The sequence below is a fragment of the Gymnoscopelus braueri genome, assembly GCF_963280865.1.
Source record: "Gymnoscopelus braueri genome assembly, chromosome: 7".
Classification (NCBI taxonomy): domain Eukaryota; kingdom Metazoa; phylum Chordata; class Actinopteri; order Myctophiformes; family Myctophidae; genus Gymnoscopelus; species Gymnoscopelus braueri.
In genome coordinates this window covers 47,839,552-47,862,493 of record NC_137608.1, presented here as the reverse complement: position 1 = coordinate 47,862,493, position 22,942 = coordinate 47,839,552, and the positions used below count along the sequence as shown (strand labels likewise).

At 39.2% G+C, this 22,942-nt stretch overlaps 1 protein-coding gene across 1 annotated transcript in view; it reads left to right on the top strand.

Moving 5' to 3' along the window:
* Window positions 1–2,087: 2,087 nt before the first annotated feature.
* Window positions 2,088–22,942, top strand: part of LOC308089090 (H-2 class II histocompatibility antigen, E-S beta chain-like) — a gene marked incomplete at its 3' end in the record, with an annotated part of 109,715 nt that continues 88,860 nt past the window's right edge. Inside the window, exons 1-2 of the mRNA XM_080433662.1 lie at window positions 2,088–2,107; window positions 4,495–4,578. Of these exons, the coding sequence (XP_080289788.1) occupies window positions 4,512–4,578 (67 nt within the window). The 5' untranslated portion in view covers window positions 2,088–2,107; window positions 4,495–4,511. The remainder of the gene's footprint in view (window positions 2,108–4,494; window positions 4,579–22,942) is intronic.

Genomic DNA, 22,942 nt, shown 5'->3' with positions numbered 1-22,942 from the left:
GGGACGCATCCATGTCATTTTTAGATTTCTTTGGCTAAATGGTAAATGGTAAATGGTGCATTTATAAAGCTCTTTTATCCAAAGCGCTTTACATAGATTGTTCATTACATTAACCCATTCACACACACATTCATACACCGATGGAGGAGGAAACCATTAAGGCACCAACCTGCTCATCGGGAGCATTTATGGGTTCAGTGTCTTGCTCAAGGACACTTTGACACTAACTCTGGGGGAGCCCGGGATCAAACTGGGAACCCTCACGGTTCCCATCTGGCCACTCTACCCCTGAGCCACTGCCGCTACTCAAAAATAGCAGATCTACAAGCTCATAGCGGGAGCTTGTAGATCTGCTATTTTAGAAGAATTGTGAAAATGTGTGCAAATCTTTTAAAGCAAACATTTTTAACTCAAATCTTTGCTTCTAAGGGGTCCCTTGAAAAACATATTTTGAGATGGGGGTCCACGGCCAAATACATATAATTTTGGGGGTCCTTGACATGAAAAAAGATCCTGATATTATAGCCTATACATACGTTTTTTCAAAAGAACTGTTGGGATTTAGAAGACATTTGTAGAATCCCCAGAATAACCCCTAAAAAAGATTTGAGTTACACATTTTTGCTTTAAAAACAAGATTTGCAAAAATGTTCATGGTTTAAAAAAAAGAAATAGCAGATCTCGAGTGCCGCGCTATGAGCTTGTATATCTGCTATTTTTTGAATAGCCAAAGACATCTGAAAATGACACAGGTGCGTTCCCGGTCTTAATGGGTTATTTAGACCAGTGGTTCTCAAACCTTTTCGTGCCAAGGACCCCCAAATTGATATGTATGTGGCCGCGGACCCCCATCTCAAAATATGTTGTGCCAGGGACCCCCAGAAGCAAAGATTTGAATTACGAATGTTCGCTTTAAAAAATGTATATTCAAAGATTTGCACAAATGTTCACAATAAAAAAAAAAAAGATCTAAAAGCTCATAGCGCGGCACTCGGTAAAGATCTCTCCCAATAACTCTGATTGGCTGTTGAGTGAATCAGGAAGTGAAATACAAGTTCGGGGAGTTTCCAGTGAGAAGCTTCAACCACACACACACACACACACACACACACACACACACACACACACACACACACACACACACACACACACACACACACACACACACACACACACACACACACACACACACTTTGATCATATGACCAGTGTTTTTTTAAAGACATTTGATGGTTTCAGCAGTGAGATGTAATGAGGCTTGGATTGAGGCCTAATGAACATGAACAGCATTTTACCAGTAGCCTCTGTCAGTAGGGGGGGGCAAAAGCTATGGAACTCTGACTGGTATTATTTTACACTATGGAATTGGAAATAATAGACCATATTCACCTGGTGGCCATCTTTGCATTTTGCATTGAATAAACAGGGTGGCAACGGGGTGGCATTTCATTAACTTAATAGCAAAATGGCCGCCGTGTGAATATGGTCTTCAGAGACCCTTGTCACCCTGCATAATAATACATATGTGCAGAGTAGACCAGTGGAGTGCTCCAGCATTTTATTTGGGTATTCTCTTCTGAAGTGACCAGATATTTTACTTTCTGATTCAAGTTGTCCCCCTTTCCTTCTTTCTTTCTTTCTTTCTTTCTTTCTTTCTTTCTTTCTTTCTTTCTTTCTTTCTTTCTTAAATTCTTGTGTTTCTCTTCAACAGAGTCAGAATCATCTTTATTGTCACATCACAGGTTAAAGGTGTAAAGAAGTGGGTGAAATTATTTTTTGTACAGCTCCATCGTTTTAGTTATTTTCAGAAAGAGAAAGAAAATAAGATGGGGGAGGGGCAAGGAGATGAATGAATTAAACAAAGATATTTACATACATTATGTACATGAGGTTAGATATAAGGTGCATAAGGTACAGTATGTACATGAGGAGACATAAGGTGCATCAGCAGCAGCTATACTGTTCATGATATGTGCAATAATCCAGACTGTCCTCTTTCCAGAAACAGATGATGTAACATCATATCTTTAATCTGATTGGCTGATTCTTCTGAACTAAAGAACGAGTCCTCCTTCATTCTCTTTCAGACTCCAGAACTTCTCTATCAGTAAACATCTGTTTATTCTGATCTGTTTATTCTGATCTGTTTATTCTGATCTGTTTATTCTCATCTGTTTATTCTCATCTGTTTATTCTGATCTGTTTATTCTGATCTGTTTATTCTCATCTGTTTATTCTCATCTGTTTATTCCCATCTCTTAAATTCAGTTCAGTTTTGATCAGTGAAGATAAAGATTACAGCCACCCTCCTCATCCTCTCCTCTGTACTTCTTGTCAAAGCGATCCCAGGAAGTAAGTAGATTATATTTATGTTATTATATAATATATACATTTATATCTACTGTTATAAACCAAATATGAACGATGCACAATACAAACAAATGACACACACACACGCACGCACGCACGCACGCACGCACGCACGCACGCACACACACACACACACACACACACACACACACACACACACACACACACACACACACACACACACACACACACACACACACACACACACACTTTGATCACATGACCAGTGTTTTTTTAAAGACATTTGATGGTTTCAGCAGTGAGATGTAATGAGGCTTGGATTGAGGCTTAATGAACATGAACAGCATTTTACCAGTGACGCTGAACAAACACACACACACACACACACACGCACGCACGCACGCACGCACGCACGCACGCACGCACGCACGCACGCATGCACGCACGCACGCACCCACATAGACAAGTGATTTTAGCCTTTGTCAGTAGGGGGGGACAAGATTTTGTTGGAGAGAGAGGTGGGGAGGGGGGGGGGGACAAAAGCTATTGGAACTCTGACTGGTATTATTTTACACTATGGAATTCGAAATAATAGACCATATTCACATGGCGGCCATTTTTGCATTTTGCATTGAAGAAACGGGGTGGCATTTCATTAACTTAATAGCAAAATGGCCGCCGTGTGAATATGGTCTTCAGAGACCACACCCCCTTGTCACCCTGCATAATAATACATAATGTGCAGAATAGACCAGTGGAGTGCTCCAGCATTTTATTTGGGTTTTCTCTTCTGAAGTTACCAGATATTTTACTTTCTGATTCAAGTTGTCCCCCTTTCTTTCCTTCTTTCTTTCTTTCTTTCTTTCCATCTTTCTTTCTTGTGTTTCTCTTCAACAGAATCAGAATCATCTTTATTTTCACATCACAGGTTAAAGGTGTAAAGAACTGGATGAAATTATTTTAGTGCAGCTCCATCGTTTTAGTTATTTTCAGAAAGAGAAAGAAAAGAAGACGGGGAGGGGCAAGGAGAGAATAAAAGATGAATTAAACAAAGATATTTACATACAGTATGTATATGAGGTTAGACATAAGGTGCATAAGGTACAATATGTACATGAGGAGACGTAAGGTGCATAAGGTACAGTATGTACATGACGCTAGACATAAGGTGCATAAGGTACACTATGTACATGAGGAGACATAAGGTGCTTAAAGGGTAAGACCACTTTGGTAGAGGTTTGGGTTGTGTAGTTACCTTGCCATGATGTAACTCCAAAGGTGGGCAAGAAATCAAAAATGATTGCTCCATTGATTAGAAATTGATCATTCAAAATATGCTCCTCATTGACTTACATTGTACGGTAAAACAGCTCTCAAAGTCACTCTTTTAGCACATGAATGAACCCAAACATAGCTGATTCAGACAATATAGAGCATCACCAAACCCAGTAGTTTGTTTTTTTAATAAAAATGTCAACTTCCTGTTGATTTTACTATTTGAAGATCTGGATCCGGATCCGCGGATCCAGTCCAGGTTTTCTACTTATTAAAAATGGCAAAATCAACAGGAAGTTGACATTTTTATTAAAAAAGAAAAACAGTACTGGGTTTGGTGATGTTCTATATTGTCTGAATCAACTTAGTTTGCGTTCGTTTACGTGCTAAATGAGTGACTTTGAGAGCTGTTTTACCGTACAATGTAAGTCAATGAGGAGCATATTTTGAATTATCAATTTCTAATCAATGGAGCAATTATTTTGTATTTCTTTCCCACCTTTGGAGTTACATCATGGCAAGGTAACTGCACAACCCAAACCTCTACCAAAGTGGTCTTGCCCTTTAAGGTACAGTATGTAAATGAGGAAACATAAGGTGCATAAGGTACAGTATATACATGAGGTTAGACATAGGTGCATAAGGTACAGCATGTACATGAGGAGACATAAGGTGCGTAAGCAGCTATATACTGTTCACAATATGTGCAATAATCCAGACTGTCGTCTTCTTGGAAACAGATGATGTAACATCATATCTTTAATCTGATTGGCTGATTCTTCTGAACTAAAGAACGAGTCCTCCTTCATTCCCTTTCAGACACCAGAACTTCTCTTTCAGTAAACATCTGTTTATTCTCATCTGTTTATTCCCATCTATTAAATTCAGTTCAGTTTTGATCAGTGATGATAAAGATTACAGCCACCCTCCTCATCCTCTCCTCTGTACTTCATGTCAAAGCGATCCCAGGAAGTAAGTAGATTATATATATGTTATTATTTAATATATACATTTATATCTACTGTTATTATATACAAACAAATATGAACAATGCACAATATAAACAAATGACACACACACACAAACACACACACACACACACACACACGCGCGCGCGCGCACGCACACACACACACACACACACACACACACACACACACACACACACACACACACACACACACACACACACACACACACACACACACACACACACACACACACACACACACTCCTCTTACTGCCTGCATATACAGTATTGGATCTTGAATGATGGTCCAAATACATAAACAGATGTTAGGAACTGTTGTTGTGACAAACACTTCTTCCACCACTGCAAACATGATTGTTTATGATTATGTGTTATTGTCACTGTGAAGACGTTTGTTGTTGAATTTAATTTCATCTTTGTTTTATTTCCAGTGTTCCATGAGGAGATTAATGTCCTTGGCTGTTCAGACACAGTTAAAGACCCATATAAAGAGTTCATGTTTGCACTGGATGGTGAAGTGGTGATGTATGCAGACTTCAACAAAGGGAAGGCGGTGTACCCTCAGCCTCCGTTTGTAGATCCAATCACCTACATATCAGCTTATGAAGCAGCTCTGGGTCAGCAGGCGGTCTGCAAAGCCAACCTGGACATCACTCGCACTGCCTTGAAGAAACCACCAGTGAAAGGTACATGAATACTATGAACACAATAGTTATTAACTAAAACGGTTGAATATATTTAACATTAATGAAAATGTTTAAACATTTATATTAAGCATTTATGGTGAAATATTTTCTAAATAATATGTATTTCTAGTAAACATGAATATGTGCTCAAGGTGCTTTATTATATATATATTTGTTTTACAAATCTATGCATTCTGTACAGCCTGAGCTGTAGGTGAGGTGTAGATGGTACAACTTGGTGTGACCGTGTTACACTATATACGTAGTATACTGTGCAGATTTTTTTTTTTAATAGCGTATACCATCCAAAAACCGTCTGAGGAAGCGTATCCAGTGTTGATTTGGTGAATCTATCTCTGGTGGGACACTATTTTAAAGACGTCATGCACACGTGGCTTAACACCTACACTACAGGTCACACAATGGACAATTGATATGCATCTAGGCTCATTCCTATGTTAATTCACCTGCCTGTTCCTCAAAAGGTGAATTAGAGCTAAAGCCTGGCTTTCCCACCTATCCTGGCTTAATTTAGCCAGGATTAGAGCTGAGTCGGTTCCTCAAAAGGTGAATTATCTTGAAGATTAGTTTAGCCAGTTCACCCTGGCTAAGTTTAGCCTTATCCGATTCCTCAAAAGAGAATTGAAGCAAGCCTAGCTTAGTTACCATGGCAATTTAGCTGTGAAGTTAGCCTGGTCAGGAGCAGGCTAACAGCCAAGCTTACTTAATCTAGTGCCTTGTTCTTCAAGTTTTTCCACAGTTAATTCAAAACATGTGTTTGTATATGGACTGGAGATTTTAATGACCCTGCATTCAAATAAAATGAAATAAATACAATAAGATATAATCAAATTAATTACTGAAATAGTGTGTGACCATGAATCATAATCATAATTGTTTCACAATGACTCATGTGATATGTAATTGTCACTCTGTTATAGTTAACACTATAGTTCATCTTGTTGTTAGATGTTTGATAATATATATATATTTTTTTAAAATATTATAAAAAATGTCTGACACATACATACACACACATATACCCGTAACTAATAATTTATATATATATATATATATATATATATATATATATATATATATATATATATATATATATATATATATATATATATATATATATATATATATATATAAATTATTAGTTAAGGGTTTAAAGGAGCCTCTTTGTAAGTCAATGAGGAGCATATTTTAAATTATCAATTTCTAGTCAATGGAGAAATTATTTTTTATTTCTTGTCCACCTTTGGAGTTACATCATGATGGCAAGGTAACTACACAACCCAAACCTCTACCAAAGTGGTCTTGCAAATGTGGCGTTATTTATTGCGTGTCTCGTCCCGTCCCGTCCCCCCCGCTCATCCCGTCACGGCCCCCTGTCGCGGTCAACCCCCCCCCCCGTCCCGTCCCGTCCCCCGTCCCGTCCCGTCCTGTCCCGTTGTGGCCCCCGTCGCAGCAGTACACCCCCCCCCCCCCGTCACCCCCCGCCCCCCCCCCCCCCGTCCCGTCCCGTTCCCGTTCGTCCCGTTGCCCGTCCGTCTCAAACACACACACACACACACACACACACACACACACACACACACACACACACACACACACACACACACACAGTGTGTGCTTGCCATGCTTTCTCCCTGGATCTATTTATTGTGGTCGCGTTTCCTTTCTTGCTTAAATACATTTTACTTCCTTGTATGATTTCATGAGCTGCTGCAGTGCTGCTATTCAGCCACAGAGAAGAACGCTGCTCTGGTTTTGGACTCCGTGATTGGTCAAGTTCAAGGAATCTGCGCTCGAGTTCATGGTCTTTTATAGAAATACGTCGCCGGCGAATCCCCGCCCATTCAGCCTGGCTTCATTATCCTGGCTGGACACAGCCTGTCTTGACACAGCCTAGCTCGACAAAGTTGCTCCTTTTCAGCCTGGCTTGGCGTCTGAGGAACGGAATAAACGAGGCTTTTCGGACCCGACTTTGTCAAGCCTGTATTTGGCTTAAGGCCAGGCTTTTTTAATTCACCTTTTGAGGAACAGGCCGTGACACCCGGCAGTCGGCAGCCTTTGTTGAGGTGTGAACTTAAGGGTTGTTTTAATCGATGCATGTGCGTGTGCGAGCTCCTGCTCAAAAGACTGGTGGGACGGCGTGTTACCGCGGCCCATGACCAATGACCACTGAGTATCTGATACACTTTACTTTATTTATTTGGATTTTCAATTAAAAGACATATGAATCATGTCAAAATCCAAGATAATACGATTATACAACAGTTACCATCAAAATGTTCCTGTGATTCATGAATCAAATTACAGAGGTGAGTAACTAAGTACATGTACTCAAGTACTGTACTTAAGTACAATTTTGAGACATTTGTACTTTACTCGAGTATTTCCAATTTCCAAATCCATTATTTGAAAACTTTAGTTACTAGTTACTTTGTAGATTTTGATTATCATTACAAAACATACAGTAACCACTTCAGCCCTATGGGCCATTTGAAAAGCCGATCTACAAGCTCACAATGCGTCACTAATCACGATTTGATGCATTGTGAGCTTGTAGATCTGCTATTTTCAAAAGATGTGTATACATTTCAAAACTTGAAATGGGAAATTTTGTATAATGAGTATTTTTTACTTTTACTACTTTTACAAGTACATTTTGAATTCCGGACTTTTAATTGTAACAAAGTATTTCTCTATATTACAATTTTTGATACTTTTACTTAAGTAGATATGCTGTTGGCTGGGGTGGGCGTGGCTTATCACCTTGGGGGGTTGGTTTGAAGCTGTGGGTGTGGCCTATCACTGGGGAGGGGGGTTAAAATATTTATCCTATCTCAACTGGTTGGGACCCCCCAAAACAATCCTATTTGAACTGGAGACCCCCCAAAATAATCCTATTTGAACTGGGGACCCCCCAAAATTGTCATATTTGAACTGGGGACCCCCCAAAATAATCCTATTTGAACTGGGGACCTCCCAAAATAATCATATGAGCTTGTAGATCGGTTATTTCTACATTCTACGTTTGCCTCTTTCTTTTGTATTTGACAATTTGGCCAATTTGCTATTAAAAAGGTCTTAAAAGTCATTAAATTGTCACTTTATAAATGTGCAGATACTCTGTATCCACTTATACTGTATGTTGGTTTGTTTACTGTTGAGTGAGAAAACAATGTTACCTATTAAGCTAATCATCTTGGGACCCCCAGAAGTCAATGCACTCATTCAATTATTTGAATTGAATGATGATTTATTTGATACATTTGGAGTTTATATAAAATATTGCAATTTAATTTCAAAAGCAACAGTTTAGTGTTTTTGTTTAGGTTTGCAATGCAGTCTTTAATTACAGTATAAATAATGACCTTTATTTGTTTAATACAACTCAGCTGATTGTTATAATGATTGACCTGGTATCCTATAGTTTCTTTGAGGCTCTACATTGTTCTCTCTACTCTCTACTTATGTGACTATTTACCTTGTTTGCTGACTAGAGTCAGTGGTGGGAAAAGTACTCAAATGTTTTACTTAAGTAAAAGTATCAAAGCTGCAATCTAGAAGTACTCTGTTACAAGTAAAAGTCAGGAATTCAAAATTGACGTGAGTAAAAGTGCAAAAGTATTGGCAACAAATGTACTTAAAGTACCAAAAGTAAAAGTACTAAAATGTTTGAAAATAGCAGATCTACAAGCTCGTAGCGCGGCACTCGGTGCCGCGCTATGAGCTTGTAGATCTGCTATTTTCAAATAGCCTAGGTATAAAAAGAAGGGGTTATCCTGGATATACATGATGGGGTCTGACAGACAGACAGACAGACAGACAGACAGACAGAGTCCTTGTTTACTCTGTAATTGTATTTAAGCTACTAAGATGCCTGAACCTATTTTAGACTTTATGTAGTGACATATTTAGCCGATAGGGGGCTGTTATAGCCTAGTGTTGATACAGATGATAATAAAACTGAACATTAATGACATTTTTAATTGTCTATTTCCAGATGGATATGTGTTCTATCAGGCTGCCCGCTGTGTGTTTAACTCCAGTGAGCTGAAGGACATACAGTACATATACTCAATGAATTTCGATGGTGATGAGTTCCTCAGGTGGGACAGTAGAGTAGATCAGTTTGTTGGATACACTGAGTTTGGTGTGAAGAACGCAGAGCGCCTCAATAAAGATCCTGGAGAACTGGCTTACAGGAGATCACTACCAGAGGCAGCCTGCAAACACAACACTGAGATCTACTACTCCAATGTTCTGAACAAGAGAGGTGAGCTGATCTCAGAGCAGCACTCAACACTCATCACCTCATAAACTATAACATGAAATCACATGATTCTATTCAGAGATGATTAATGGTGTTAATATTGATCTGATAATGATTATACAACATTACTTAATCTGCTGAGAAACATTTCAGATCCTCTTAAACACTTAAAGGAGAAGTTCACCCCAAAAATTACTTATTTTCTATCAATCACACCCCATGAAGCCTTGAATTCATGGAGATTGTTTAGTTTTTGTCTCATTCCTGAGACAATCATTTGATTACCGGTGGAAAGATGCTAATGTATCCGGTAGGAGACTCAAAGGAGACTCTTTGAGTCTCCTACCGGAGAGACCGCCCGTCATCAAATATTGTCTCAGGAATGAGACAAAAACTAAAAAATCTACATGAATTCAATGCTTCATGGGGTGTAATTGATAGAAAATAAGTCATTTTTGGGGTGAACTACTCCTTTAAGCCTGATTCATACTCTATCCTAACACGCTGTCACACAGTGGAAATAGCAGATCTACAAGCTCACAACATGTGGTGTCACCGTCGTACACCGAGTATAAAAGAAACATATAGATCTATTTCTGAGAGTTTTCACCCACACATAATGACCTGCCTAAAATAGAGACACCAGGATTAATGTTTTAAATTAACTTTAAAAAGAACCATGCAGGCTAAAACACACCTCAATACACTTAATTTCACCACCTGATTTTATACTTTAATTATTGTCTTTACTAGTTTGTTTTGTATGTTTTTAATCACTTTAGTAATATTTTACAGGATTATGTTTATTTATATATTGTTTTGTTTGTTTCTACTCTAGTTCATTTGAACTATTTTCATTAAATGATATTTAATGGTTTATTGTTGTTTATGTAAAGCACTGTGTAACTATGAATTATTTAATATGTTTAAAGGAGCTACACCATGAATTTAAAAAAAATATTTGATATTTAATATCATATGGTGTATGTCCCTCAAACCTTTTTCAAAAGGTTTGAGCCTAAATCATCACTCAGATATACTCATCCCAAGTCAATTGTCTCTGGCTTATACAGCACTTTCAGCTGCAATACCAAAACGTCCTCTTGGGCAGGGGGGGGCTACTGAGCAATTCTGTTAATACAAAATTCTGTTAATAAAAAAATATATATATAAAAAAAAAAAAAAAAATGGAAAAATTCTGCATAAAAGAAGCATCTAAGAAAAATACAAAATCGAAAAAAAAACACTTTGAACATTTTTGAACAATTCCACCAAGTGTTTGAGGTGCCTGTTTCACCCACTTCCGGGGGGCGGAGCCAAAATCCGAGCCCGAAGTATTTGTTCGTAGTCCCCCACTTAGGGGGGGTAGAAAAAGTTTCGGAGCGATTCGGGCACTTTTCATTTAACATTGGGTTTGCCATCAAAAATGTTTATGACCTCATAAACATTGCCATTCTGAGATCGCCTGTTCAGACACACCCATTCTGGAAATCCATGAAATGAGAAGGAATGACTGAATTTAAAAAAAAAACATTTTTTGGGGTACAAGAGACACTGGGGACCCCAAAAAATACAAAAAACCAAGAAAAAAGTGATTTTCATGGTGTAGACTCTTTAAATTACATTATATAAATGAATTCTACTTTGTAGAAAACTGTAGACTATTGTAGAATCTACAGTACGCTATGAAATGTTATTATCTGGAGCCATCTGGTGGCCAACACATTACAATTGCAACGTAGGCATTTATCAGACGCTCTTAACTGCCAGAGGTATTTTCATATTTTTTTAGCCAGTGCCAGAGTTTTTCATTGAAAAAAAAAAAGTACTCAGGAGCCGAAATACAGCATTTTTAAGTTTTAAGTTAACAAGGAAGTGGATAGGAGTCTAGATCTTCAACTAATCATATCTCCTTGGTCTTTGGGTTATTTTTTTATTTTTATTTTTTTTCACTTCACGTAGATCTACGCGATTGGCACGTGGCGGCTTTAAAGCGGTTCGCGTAGATCTACGTGATTGGCAGTAAATGGGTTTAATCCAGAGTGATTTACAGTAAGTAAGGAAAACACAAGGTAATACATCAAATACATAGAAATAGTAATCTAGGATCATAGGTAAACCAAGAACCAATCATTAGTCTAAACAGTATAATATCAAACAAAATACCTTTGCATAAGCCTGCAAGGTCATCAAGGCTAGGTCTAGTGCTACAGTCTTCAGATTATGGTGGTAGATCAGGAGTGAGTCTGCAGCTCTAACTGCAATGGGGAGTTTGTTCCACCATTTGGGAGCCAGAAGGGAGAAGTGTCTAAGACGTGTGGAGTGTTTCTAAGGTGTTTTAGAGAAGGGTGAAGAGTCTAGGACGTGTGGAGCGTTGTCCAGGGTGTTTTAGAGAAGGGTGAAGAGTCTAGGACGTGTGGAGCGTTGTACAGGGTGTTTTAGAGAAGGGAGTAGAGTCCAGGATGTGTGGAGTGTTGTCCAGGGTGTTTTAAAGAAGGAAGAAGAGTCTAGGACGTGTGGAGCATTTTCCAGGGTGTTTTAGAGAAGATTCAGAGTGAGCTGGAGGGGTTTTAGGGTTGGATCAGGCTTGAAGATATGGGGGTGTCATACCTTTGGTTGCTTTGTAGACCAACATCAGTGTTTTGTACTCTGTGAGGGCAGCAACTGGGAGCCAATGGAGGGAGAGGAGAACGGGGGAGAGCCGGGAAACGTGAACATTTTGGCTGGTTGAAGACCAAGTGTGTTGCAGCTTTCTGGATCATTTGGACCTCATTTGGATCATATACAATTATTAATGATAATGACATTTCCCTATGACTGTATATAATAATAAAAATAATCATAATAATAATCATCATCATCTTTTTTAGGAGTGGAGCCCAAAGTGAGACTGAAGTCAGAGACTCCCCCTCGTCGTGGTGAACACACTCACATGCTGAGGTGCAGCAGCTACGACTTCTATCCTAAAGTGATCCTGGTGACCTGGTGGATAGGTCAAGAACCATTGACCTCTGGTCTCTCCTCTACTGATGAGCTGTCTGATGGAGACTGGTACTACCAGTACCACTCCTACCTGGAGTACACACCCAGGTACACACCTAACAGACACCTATACATAGAAATACACAACTAATAGACACCTCTACTGGTACTACCTGTGTGTGTGTGTGTGTGTGTGTGTGTGTGTGTGTGTGTGTGTGTGTGTGTGTGTGTGTGTGTGTGTGTGTGTGTGTGTGTGTGTGTGTGTGTGTGTGTGTGTGTGTGTGTGTGTGTGTGTGTGTGTGTGTGTTTGTGTTTGTATTACAGATCAGGAGAGAAGATCACATGCATGGTGGAACATCCCAGCCTGACCGCGCCTATCAAGATGGACTGGGGTCAGTTACTGTAATCTAGTGTAATCTACTGTCAAAATAGCAGATATAAAAGCTTGTAGATCTGCTATTTTTTTTAAATTGCGAACATTTGTGCAAATATTTGAATACATATATTTTTTAAGCAAACATTTGTATCTGTCAAATGTCTCTCAACATATGTCTTAATGTTTCTGAAAAAATCAGTGGTGCTAAAACATTTTCTTGTCAAGGACCCCCAAATTGATATGTTTTTGGCCGCTGATCCCCATCAAAATATGTTGTTCCAGGTACCCCCCCAGAAGAAAATGTTTGAGTTAAAAATGTTGTTTAAAAAAATACATTTATAAATTATATTCAAACATTTGCGCAAATGTTCAAGATTTTTCAAAAATAGCAGATCTAGAAGCTCATAGCGCGGCACTCGGTGTCGCGCTATGAGCTTATTGATTTGATAAAAGCAGTTTAAAGACCAGATTGATTTGATAAAGCTGATAAAAGACCAGATTGATTTGATAAAAGCAGATCAAAGAGTCATCATGGTTTCATCAATGTGAAAACAAGACAGTTTTCTAAGACAGAACAAGCGCTGATGTTCTTTTTTACAAACTGCCTCACAGTTCTGAGTCTATGACTCTGTCCCAAGATACTTTCTGCACATTCCACAGCCTGGTTTATAATCATCATAGTAAAAGGTTGATTCATGTTTTCTAAAAGCTATCATCATATCCTTTGTTTTGGATGTATTTAGCTCTAAGAAGGACATGTCACATCAGGTGACAAACTCCTCATAGACTGGACCAATAGGGTTGGACTCATTATTACTGAACAGACTCACAATGACTGTGTCGTCTGTTTATTGTTTATTGTGTTTGGTTGTTGTAGGTTATTGTCAGATGACTCCATGTCAGAGTCTGTGAAGAACAAGATGTTTTAATCTACTGTAATAATATGATATGATATGATATGATATGATATGATATGATATGATATTATATGATATGATATATGATATAATGTTTGTATTATCAGATGACTCCATGCCAGAGTCAGTGAAGAACAAGGTGGCCATGGGAGCATCAGGTCTGGTTCTGGGTATGGTCTTGTTCCTGTCTGGATTCATCTACTTCCAGTGGAAGAAACGAGGTGATTAGCATGTTTAATTAACATGTTTAATTAACATGTTTAAATAACATGTTTCATTAATTATTATACTAATAGTGGAAGAAATTAGGTCAGATCAACAGAGGAAATCATGTGGAACCCTCACAGAAATGCAAACAAACAAACAAACAAACAAACAAACAAACAAACAAACATGTAAAGCCACAACCTAAACTGGTTTATATTGGTTTAGAACCTTAACCGGTTTAGACCAGTTTAGACATTACATTACATGACATTACATTACATTACAGTCATTTAGCAGACACTTTTATCCAAAGCGACTTACAATAAGTGCATTCAACATACTGTAGGTACGGAACAACGCTACTAATCACCAGAAGTCTTAAGTACATTTAAGTGCATTCTCTAGACGACCTAGAGGTCAAAGTGTGTTCTATGTTGTCACATTTAGCTTTAATACATCAGTGTTACATTTAGTCCAAATAAGAGTCAAATATTCACATTAGTTCTGATGACTGAACCCTAATGTTGTTGTGTTATTATGTTATTGTGTTGTGTACATTTATGCATTTGATGGAGTAATACACACAATACAGTACATAGGATTCATGTGTGTCATTGCGAACCCCCGCCCAATTGCAGCTTACTATGAAATCGTGCTTGGGTTCAACAAAAATCAACATGAAAATACAGATAATACAGACAAAAACAAATATATGTACCAAAAAAAGGGGGGGGGGAGCATGGAAAAATAAAAATTATATACAAAAAAAGCATGAGGAAATACAATATATGTACAAAAAAGAGGAGGGGGGGGGGGGTCGTCTGTCTACAGGGAAACTGGTACTAGCTCCTCTTTCGGCCTCCAGAAAGATGAGTTTTTAGGGCTGTTTTGAATGAGCCCAGCGAACTGCATTTTTTGAGGGATGGGGTTAGACTATTCCATTCCTTGGTGGCTGTGCTATAGAAGGAGAATTTGCCCATGTTTGTTTTATGGGTGGGTGGTACCAGATTGTTGTTTACGCTCCCTCTAGTTCTAGTGTGCATGCACTGCCTGTGTGCAGCCGCCAGAGTGCGCCAGAGTGCAGGAATGTAGACGATGCTCTGATTAAAATGCACAACAGCCTGCAAAACACACACACACACACACACACACACACACACACACACACACACACACACACACACACACACACACACACACACACACACACACACACACACACACACACACACACAATGTCAATGTTCTCTCCCCATCACGGTGAAATAAGACGGATTACAAGTCCGTAAATACACAATATTTTCGAGCTGCGTTCGCTTCCAGCGTTCGCGCGTCTTACTTGTGTGTATTTCTGTCTCTCTTCTTCTTCTATCAGGTCGTATTCTGGTGCCGACAACCAATGAGGGTCTTTAGACTCCTCCCACACACCCAGGTTCACTTCCTCTTTCTTTTTACTGAACTTTTTTCTTTTTTTTATGTATAAAATTGTATAAAACTAGAAAACACACACAAAACAACATGCTTGTGTAAGAAGTGAAACAACTAGCCTGGTAAACCATCCCGGTCGCGTGAATTCACATTATCATGTGTCTTCTGCTTAATATTTTATGATAATGAATCTAAAAATCACATTTAATAATCAAATGATTTGTTGTATCACTGATGACAATGTGATCAGATGAGGGGGGGGGGGTCCTCTTGGTTGAACACAACATTTCAGTGAACTGTACCCAATGATTCAGTACATTTAAAACACTGATCATTCCATCACTAGCAGGATCAAAGACAGAACCTTGACGTCCAAAGGAGAGTGTTCTACCAACTGAGCTGCCCTTCCTACTAAGATACACTATTGACGAATAATTGGTCAAATGTTGTTTGAATGGACTGAGTTGTTTCTACTTTGATGGTTACTGTAGTTGCAGGGAGGGTGCTGGGAGGTTAGGTTTTCAAGTAGTTTATTAATAACTTGTTCATGATCTATTATCCATTTATAGCACCATTAACAAACATTTAACAAGTTATTAATGACACATTAATAATAATTTGGGAATGATTCATTCACTATTATAAGGGAAGGTTATTCTGTTAACATGGTCATACAGTTAATACATTCTGATTCTTATTGTTGTTTTTGTCTTTTCACAGAACACCTGGGTGTGTTTTCAGAGAAGCAGAGAGTCATCGCTGCTCCCTGGTGGAGAGAGGAGGAAATACATGTTTGTCTATTCAGCTTTTAAATACTCATAACAGCAGCACGATGATGACATCATCAACCTTTTTCACTAATGTGTCCTTGCTAATGCTAAATGGCTAGCCAAGGCTAACGATAATTACTGTATTTTCCCGGTGTTTCGCAAAGTTTATGGTTTTTAGGTGAGATTAAGGTTAAGGTTAAGTATATAGACATAGTTTCTGTGAGGTTAAAGGTCAGGGTTTAGGCGCCACCTGGGCGCCACACCAAAGGAAGAGGGAGTCCCAATTAATGTGGGCGGAATTACTTTGTACAGTTTCTGTTGTCAGAAAACACAAACATAATATTTCAGTTCTACACTATATTGAAACATTAAATAAATGATCACACACACAATCAGATTTTTTCATAACATTAATATTAATATCCATCTGAATGGAAGTCAGTCAACCAGGTTAGTGAAAAAGTTTTTTTTTTTATATAATTGACCATAAGTCATTTATTATGTAATCATTTGTAATGTGTGATAATGAATGTGTTACGATCATCATGACATCACTGTTTCCCTGTGATGGGTGGACCTGATCCTCTAGGGCAGTGGTGTTCAACCTTTTTCATGCCAAGGACCCCTAGATTGATATACATTTGGCCGCGGACCCCCATCAGAAAATGTTTTGTGCAGGGACCCCCAGAAGCAAAGATTTGAGTTAAAAAATATATATATGCATTTAAAGATATGCACACTTTTTCAAGATTAAAAATAAATAGCAAATCTACAAGCTCATGAGCGCTGCCGCTCTATGAGCTTTTATATCTGCTATTTTTGAATAGCCAAAGCTAAGTGTTTCAATGATTGTGATGCTATGTTAACTAATTGAGCTGGGGACCCCCTGGTACCCCTCCAAGGACCACTGGTGGTCCCCGGACCACTGGTTGAGAACCACTGCTGGTGGTCTGGGGTTATGGGTGGACCTGGTCCTCTAGGGTGGTCTGAGGTGATGGGTGGACCTAGACACCTCTAGGGAGGTCTGAGGTGATGGGTGGACCTGGTCCTCTAGGGTGGTCTGAGGTGATGGGTGAACCTAAACCCTCTAGGGTGGTCTGAGATGATGGGTGGACCTGGTCCTCTAGGGTGGTCTGAGATGATGGGTGGACCTAGACACCTCTAGGGTGGTCTGAGGTGATGGGTGGACCTAAACCCTCTAGGGTGGTCTGAGGTGATGGGTGGACCTAAACCCTCTAGGGTGGTCTGAGATGATGGGTGGACCTAAACCCTCCTGGGTGGTCTGAGGTGACAATGGTGGACTGCCACAGTCTATGACATTAATGTGAAACACTGATGACATGCAATAATTTATATTAAGTAATGAGTTATACAGTATGTAATCATTCATATGAGCAGGGGAGCAGATCTCATTACAACTTGGGGTGGGGGGGCACAAACAAGGAACATTCTCATCAATAATATCACCAACACAGAGTTCAGTTCTTATTTTTGGATCCTGATTTGACTAATGATCAATACATCCAGTAATCAATACCTTCCGTTTATTATCAATATCTACTGTAAATGATCGATATCTAAAATGCATAGAAAACTGGACAGGGCTTCCTGTCAGTTCATAAATAATAATTAATTACTCAACACTAATTGAAGGACACATGGTGAAGTGTCCTAAATGTGTCCTATATGTATAAACTTCAATGTAATACATGATCCATACATTCAGTCTATCCTGTCCCATCGTCCCATGAGGTTTTAATTATTAATTGTAATCATGTTAATTGGGAGAATGAGCGCTCAGGGTGTGACAGTGACATGATGAGAGTCAACAATAACAGAAAGGTCATGCAAACTTTACTAAAGTAAATAACAAAATATGTGTCTAATTCTGACAGTTTAGATATTCCTTGGTCAGTATTATTTATATTTCCGTTTTTCAGCTCCACTGTTGTGTTTCTATCCGTTCATATTGGCTGAACTTCACTCATTGAACTAGTTAACAGCTCTGTGGACAAGTGATGAAGATGATGATGATGATGATGATGAAGCTTGTGGATTCTTTATTTGGCAGTAGTTGATGATCAGAACACACGGGTGGCAAAAGCTAACCCTTCAAAAAGTATTGTGTTTACTGTATGGGAGAATGATTTCAAAAGTGGAATCACTTTCTTGTAAATATATATTTCAAATTATATCATTTATTTCTAAATATTATATTGGAGGAACATGTCAGACATGTCCCCTCCTTCCCCCCTGGGATCTGCAGCCCCTGATCATGAATGGTTTGAAGTTCAGATGTTAGATTTTGCCTTTAATTTGCTTGGTTTGAATGGAATGTCACAATATCAATAAAGGAATGAGAAAACATAATTGTGCCTCATGTTCTCTTAAATGTCACTGCAGGTGGGTTGCCAATTTCAGCCAATCAAGAGAGAGTGCCCATTCATGAGCTTCAATGTTATAGTGTTCCAGTCTAAGTTTCAGTTTTTTATAAGTATTTTTTTTTAATTGTGAAGTAGCCTAGTTTCTTTCCCGATAATTTGTGAAACGTTTTTGGACAAGTTGAAAACAGCGATGACTTTGGAAAATTCCAGAAAGTTCTTCACCCACTGATGACTTCCTCAAACATTACTTTAACTATTGATGGTTTGACCTCCTCACCCTCCATCACACAACCGCACGCACGCACGCGCCTGCCCACCCGCCCGCCCACACACACACACACACACACACACACACACACACACACACACACACACACACACACACACACACACACACACACACACGCTGGTCTGTAGCAACTCATAATGTAATAACAAGTAAGACGCGCGAACGCTGGAAGCGAACGCAGCTCGAAAATATTGTGTATTTACGGACTTGTAATCCGTGTTATTTCACTGTGATGGGGAGAGAAGTGTGTGTGTGTGTGTGTGTGTGTGTGTGTGTGTGTGTGTGTGTGTGTGTGTGTGTGTGTGTGTGTGTGTGTGTGTGTGTGTGTGTGTGTGTGTGTGTGTGTGTGTGTGTGTGTGTGTGTGTGTGTGTGTGTGTGTGTGTGTGTGTGTGTGTGTGTGTGTGTGGTGTTGCATTTAAATCAGAGCATTGTCTAAATTCCTGCACTCTGGCGCCCTCTACATAGGTAGTGCATGCACACAGACACACAGACAGACAGACAGACCCACAACCTGAGCAGGGTTACATAGTAAGCTCCACTTGGTCGGAGGCGCGGCTTCGCCGCGCCTCCTTCCGCGTTCGCAATCAGCTCATAATGTAATAACAGATTTTTCTATAATGTAATAATGTGTTACATTAAGAATCTCACGTAGCCGCTCATAATGTAATAATGTCTCATATTGTTGAGAAAAGTAAAGTGTTACATCATAATAATCATTATCAGTATCATGGTCAGTATCAGTATCATGGTCAGTATCATGGTCAGTTATGGCAGTGTGCTTTCCTTTGTACCATCATTATCACAGTTTCTATTTAGCAAAACATTGAATTCAATTTCATATCCTCTGGTCACGATGCATAGGAAAATCTCATCTTTCTTTGAAAATGATAGTGGAAGAGGTTATTTTAGGGTGAGATTTATAGTCATTTCAAGGAGGCAAACTCTGCTACTGTACAGTATGTGATGTCTGTCTCATTTGTAATTCAGTTTTTTATTAACGACAGTTCAACTGAGAGACTGAGCAAATGTAATACCTCAACTATCACCTCATTAGTCCTGCTCCAATCAGATCAGCTGAGCTGATTGACAGTCCTTTAAAACGACTCCTCCTCCTTCCTTGTCTCACTCATTCTCATGCTCTCTGTCCAGTGAGGCACCCACCACCTCCCCGACACCGCCCAAACAGCAGGCACCACCAGGTTGGCCCTATCAACAGGGGGCGGGCTCCTGAAGAGCCCCCTGCCTTCAGCAGGTAGGATCTGATCAGGACGGATCTGATCTGATTCTTCTCCTGCGACGGGGCCCGCGCCAAAGTGTTAAACTTGCAGTATCTAATATAATTGTATTACTATTCATACATGCATTCATACATGCATTCATGTCATCTGTATTTATCAATACATATCATTGCATTCATCTTATGATGTGAAGCCTCTCATAAGTTGAACTCATGCTGCTTACTGTCCATTTGTGTGTTGTGAAAATACAGCTATTACCATGCTGCAGGTCCATTTCAACTGTGGTTGAATGTTCTTTAAATTACTATTCATTGGGGACTAGGGAGACTGGGGACAAAAGTAACAGGGGGCAAAAGTAACACACTAAATAATTCTAATTAGAAAAAAGCTAGAGAGGTGAGACTTCTTGTGCACATGCTCAGTAGGGTCCTCTCTCTGCCTATGGAAGGATAGAATGATCATTTCATCTCAGCAGACGTTTTCAACAAAAAAAATGATTTTAACGTACATTTTTGAGTGTGCAGTATTTTCCTTCTGCTGTCTAAAGATAAGATGTCAGCTAATTTAAACTTAGCTGAATTGTATCTCTGTTATTGATCACAAATTAACGTCAGCAGCCTATGTTAGTATAGGTGTTTCTAGCTAGAATATGGGATTTTATCATAGTTGACCCATCGGGGGCAATTGTAACACAGTGACCGCGGTCAATTGCAACAATGTATTTTCAATGCAAGCAGATTTTTTTTGTCTGGGATTATTTACTTTTATGTTAGTAAATGAAAATATTTCACTAAATGTCCCTACATTTAAAAGTAAAAATAAATTTAAATAAAAAATAGACATACATTTGAAAAAAACAAAATAGAAAAATAAAATAATTTGAATAAAAATACAAAATAATTGTAATTATTTATAAAAAACATTCGTAAGTTAAAATGTTAAATTATACATATTACTTAGTGATGTGCTGTGTTGTTAATATGACTTATTTTTACAGTGTTACAATTGCCCCCAACCACTGTTACAACTGTGGGAATTGTAACACTGACTCACTGCATTCAAATTCATATTTTAGTCTTGTCCTTATTAGTGAAAGCTTAAAAATTGTATTATTAATTAGGGCACGTATATATGTTTCTTATGGCAAAAGATGACTAGGATATTTCAAGTAGTTTGTGAATTATGAAGGCCAATACAAAAGGTGTTACTTTTGTCCCCTGTCTCCTATTCTTCTGTAAATATATGCCCCATTAAAATGTTTGGGAGAAGCAGAGAAAAGTTAGAACATTTTCATGAGCATTTGCAGCAGAGTAGAAGAAAGTGTTTAGAAGTGTAACTTTCATTAACCATAACAGCACAAAATAAATGACTGAATGAAATAAATAAGTATAAATATATAAAATATTTAGCCTAATATAAAGATTACAAAAATGTATAAAATACCCAGATTTAGAGGAGTTTTAAATATATAATCCACCATGTCTTTGAAATTAAGTATTATGTTCAAGTATATAAGTATAATATACAGTATGTCAAATTGCAGGGATTTTAGGGAGGAAGGATTATGCCCCTAGCCTGGTAAAACCCCCTCCCTCCTCCCTCATTTGCATTTGATTTCAGGAAGAAGTCTGGCCTACAGACCTGTATGGGCAATTTGGGAGCTGGGCTGGATTAGTACCGTTGACTGACAACCCCTTCAGCCAATACCAGTTTGTTCCCCTTCAGCCAATCAGCAGCTCATTTTCCCAATATGACGCAACGGGACTTTTGAAGGGGCTATTCCGAAAATAGGTTGCTTTATTCGGATACATGCGTGTCACTGCCCGCCCCTGCCGGTTCTCTGAATTTGTATTTTTAAATAGGCTCTGTCATGATTAATTTACCACATATATGAAGGTAAACAACTAAATTCTATCCGAACGATATCTTAAAAGTAAATTCCGTGCCTCAAAAAATACGTTTGAGAGCGTTTTCAAGTCTTAAAACCAAACCAAAAACAGCGGACGGAAACAATGGCTGCCATTCCATTTTGGTCGGCTGCACCATAGACATATAAAGGTAGACGCCTCCTCTGGCTCTGAAGCGTCGGCACGGAGGGCGCGCTTCCGCTTCCTGGGCAAGGAAGCTTTTGTTCCTGGGGGACAGCTGGAAATTTCCGCGTGCGTCACAGAAGGGGGCGTTCAGTAGGCCAATGAGAGGCAGGTGGGGGCGGGACAACTACATTCTGACAAGTCCTGGAAAAGACTCGCTGTGATTGGCCAGTGCCCGTTCCCGCCATTTCCGGGGGGGACGGGCACTGGCCAATCACAGCACGTATGGCGGCCACCATACCAAACAGGTCGCTCCAACGAACTGCAGAGGCCAATGAGGTATCTAGGTTTCTGGTTGATGGGATTAAAATGCTTTTTATTGAACAATACGGGAGATACGAGTACTTATCGCGGTTCGCGTCGCCTTGTAACATCCGTGGCTCAGTGGTAAGCATTTTATATTTGAAATCTGAAGGTTTATGTTTATGTGAGAGATGGCAATGTGAAAAAATCGAACACAACTTTAGACCAGGGGGACTCGGCACCATGACGCTTGTATACAAGCGTCATGTGAACCATGGCTACAATGGCATAGAACCCCAGGGTTGGTTCTTGGTCCTGGGGATTTCCAGGAGGGCATGATGATGTAGGAGGTTGGAGTGGGATGGGGAGATAGGTTATTGAGGGCCTTGTAGATGTTTTTACGGAAGCCAGTGAAGGTCTTGGATTATTGGTGTCATGTGGGCGCT